Source organism: Echiichthys vipera (assembly GCF_963691815.1).
Source record: "Echiichthys vipera genome assembly, chromosome: X".
Taxonomy (NCBI): Eukaryota; Metazoa; Chordata; class Actinopteri; order Perciformes; family Trachinidae; genus Echiichthys; species Echiichthys vipera.
In genome coordinates this window covers 11731559-11734574 of record NC_139825.1, presented here as the reverse complement: position 1 = coordinate 11734574, position 3016 = coordinate 11731559, and the positions used below count along the sequence as shown (strand labels likewise).

At 41.0% G+C, this 3016-nt stretch overlaps 1 protein-coding gene across 1 annotated transcript; it reads right to left on the bottom strand.

The window, feature by feature from the left end:
• Nucleotides 1–650: 650 nt before the first annotated feature.
• On the bottom strand, nucleotides 651–2330 carry LOC310965771 (specifically androgen-regulated gene protein; the record flags this gene model as incomplete). Its single annotated transcript, XM_083939524.1, has 3 exons — nucleotides 651–1849; nucleotides 1943–2138; nucleotides 2226–2330. 3 exons carry the CDS (start codon nucleotides 2328–2330, stop codon nucleotides 651–653), a joined length of 1500 nt encoding a protein of 499 aa, XP_083795650.1.
• Between the last annotated feature and the right edge of the window lie 686 nt (nucleotides 2331–3016).

Sequence of the window (3016 nt, the reverse complement as noted above, 5' to 3'; positions counted from 1 at the left end):
CGTCACATTTTTAAAACCATTTAAACCATATATACTGTATAAAATAGTAGTTGAAACAAATTAGCAAGCTGCATCAGATCTGAATAATAATGTGTTGCTGATCTAAAGATTAAAAAACACTGAAAACCTCAAACGACTTTAATAATAATTATGATCTTCTTCTTTGAGGATTTGCTCCAAGGAATATACTAACCAATCCACTTATAGGCACATCTGTGAATTATGAAACAGTCTGTAACGTAACATTTCTGTTGATTTGGGTTGATGTTTCCTTTAAGTAGAAGTACAGTGGAGCAGCATGTTATGTGCAGAATAATTAGGAAGGAACAAGATTCATGGAAATCACAATATGGCTAACTTCAGCATCTAAAATGTTGTTTCTGTGCGCATACAGACTTATTAGCAAACATAATAAGAGATTATGATTTAGCATTACATTAAGATACCATTTAATGTACACATAGAGCCTCTGGCGTTTGAAATGTGGAATGTGCATTTTCAGAGTAAAACCTACAGGAGAAGATGTAGAAAAAAAACTTTCCCCTGTATTAAAACCTATATTAAAAGTGCTGGTCTTGCCTTTTAAATGTGTCCTCATCTTTATCCTCTTCTGCTTCAGTTGCCCAAGTGCCAAGTCACCTGTTAATGCTCTAACTCTCTTTAAGCTGATGGTAGTCTTGAACTCTTTCTGAGCAGGCAGTCTTCTGCTGTTTCCCGGTTGAGTCTTTGAGCAGTCCAAGCTTTCTGAGTGCTTCTTTTCGATCCGCTCCCATCCCGGGCACCACCATCACTGTATATTTGACTAAGTTTGAGGGTTTGCGGGGCTTTCCACTGTTTCTGTGGTTTTCCAGGATAGCAGAGCGCTCCAGACCATCTGCCTTCAATCCATTGGATTGAGTGGGCTGTGATACAGACACAGGCTGTTGGTCACGTCTGGAGTAGTGATGGAAACTGGCACTGTTCTGCAGAGGCTTGTTCTTGGGCTCCAAGGGCATTTGAGTGTAACAAAAAGATGGACTTCTTAATGGATTAACATTAGATGGGCCTACTGTAAATCTGTTGGGTGTTGGGCCCAGAGAGGAGTGAGATTTAGAGTGAGACAGTGGGGCTCCTGTCTCATTTTCTGGCTGTTGATCTTTCAAGAGACCCAGCTTCTGCAAAGCTTCCAGTCTCACGACTTCGGGATCTTTCGCATACTTGACATTATATAAAGACTCTGAGGTTACAGTTGCTTCAGTTTTTGTTTTCACAGCTATGTTGGCAGGAATCTTTTTGGGTTTGGGGGCCACAACCGGAGGACTTGTCTTAGGCTTAAAAGCCTCTGAGTGGCATCTGTCAGATCTTTGCAGATTGCTGAGGTTTGGGCCTTCCACTGTGACAGGAAGGTGCTTGTCATAGTCTATAGTATGATCAACTGTGGGACATAGAGGTGTCTTCTTTGTGGAGGCACTCCTCCGCAGATGAACAAGTGCATCATAGGACAGAGGACCTCTAGGCAAACCTTCAGCTGTCCCAAGTGAAAAATCCCTGGGTTTGGTGGGAGGAGGTATCACAACATTAACCTCTAATGGTACTTGGGGAGTAACAGGTTGCTGGTTATTTTTTTGATAAGGTTTGTTGCTTGATGGAGTGAAGTGGGGTGCGGCAGGTTTCTGGTTGTGTTTTTCATCAAGTTTGTTGCTTGAATGAGTGAAGTGAGACTTAAAGCTGAGGTTTTTGTCTGGAGGGACACTTGGCTTTGTGCTGGGTACAGAAGATGGAGAGCTGTTTGCCACAACAAGAGGTGTAGGAACCAGGTAGCTCTGCATCGGTATGGTGTCAACATTTTCCGTTGTGGGTTTCTGTGAACCTGAAAGACAAACAAACACATGTCTGTCACTATAAAGTATTGAATTAATAACCGTTTAGCTAATTCTGCATCTGTGCCCAGAGATTAACTTACTGTTGAGCTTGCTTTTGCTCATGGAGGCTGACAGGTGAGCCAGTTTGTTTGCAAGGTTGCCAGGGCTGGGCATTTGGTCAGGTTCTTCATTGGACAGTCCACTATCTTCCTCAGTGTCCAAAGACTCAATAGTCTCCTCCAAAAACATGAGACAGGCCTTCTCTTCAGCAGACAGGTGCTCCATACTATCATCACTCTGTAATACATAAACGTTTGACAACAATTGCACAAGGTGATTGTAAAACTAATATGTTTTTTAGATTCAAAAGGTTCAGTGACTTACAAAGCCAGAATTGGCGCTGACAACGCTGTCACAGCTGCCAGCGCTGTCCATGCCAGCCGTCTTCTCAAATCCAATGCCACCTGGCCAGGTATCGCTTTTGGGCATCTTATTGCCCTAGGTTTTCCAAGGTTATTGGTACAGATTGTTGTGTTTCACCCTGTGAAAAGGGAATACTTGATGAGTTAAAATTAAGATTGTTCTTCTACAAGCTGAGCAGAGCAAAGTAAGATCAAAAGTACATTCTATTTAATGGTCCATACTAGTTTTGCATATTTTGACCCCATTCTTTATACTTTGTCTCTGTGTGGATCATTTTCCGCAGGTTTTTGCCATTCTACCTTCCAGACAACCATTGGTTTGCATGCATTTTTGTACAGTATGAAATCTAAAGAGGCCTTGATTTTTCTTCAAAATACTTTTCTATTGCATTCTCTTGCAGTACTTTTGCAGTAAATCTAACCTTACAATCGCTTTTTTGTTACGTAGTGCTAGCCTATTCCAAAGAAGGAAGACAATTCCTGCATACACTTGTCACCTCTGCATTGATTGACAGTCAATTTTTTTGTGATTAGTTTGTGCGGGAAGTGACTTTGTTCTTTGGATTTTTTTTTTATAGGCAGAAAACACACTGATAATTTAGAAATAGCTAAACAGTAAAATAACTTTTTGGAGTCCATTTAATGCAGAATTCAATAAGAGATGGAAGCTATATTAAGCTAATTAGTTGGTTCTTGTACTTGCATGGATATGGTTTAAGAAAACAGAGGCTCGCCTGCACTACCAATAGTCTG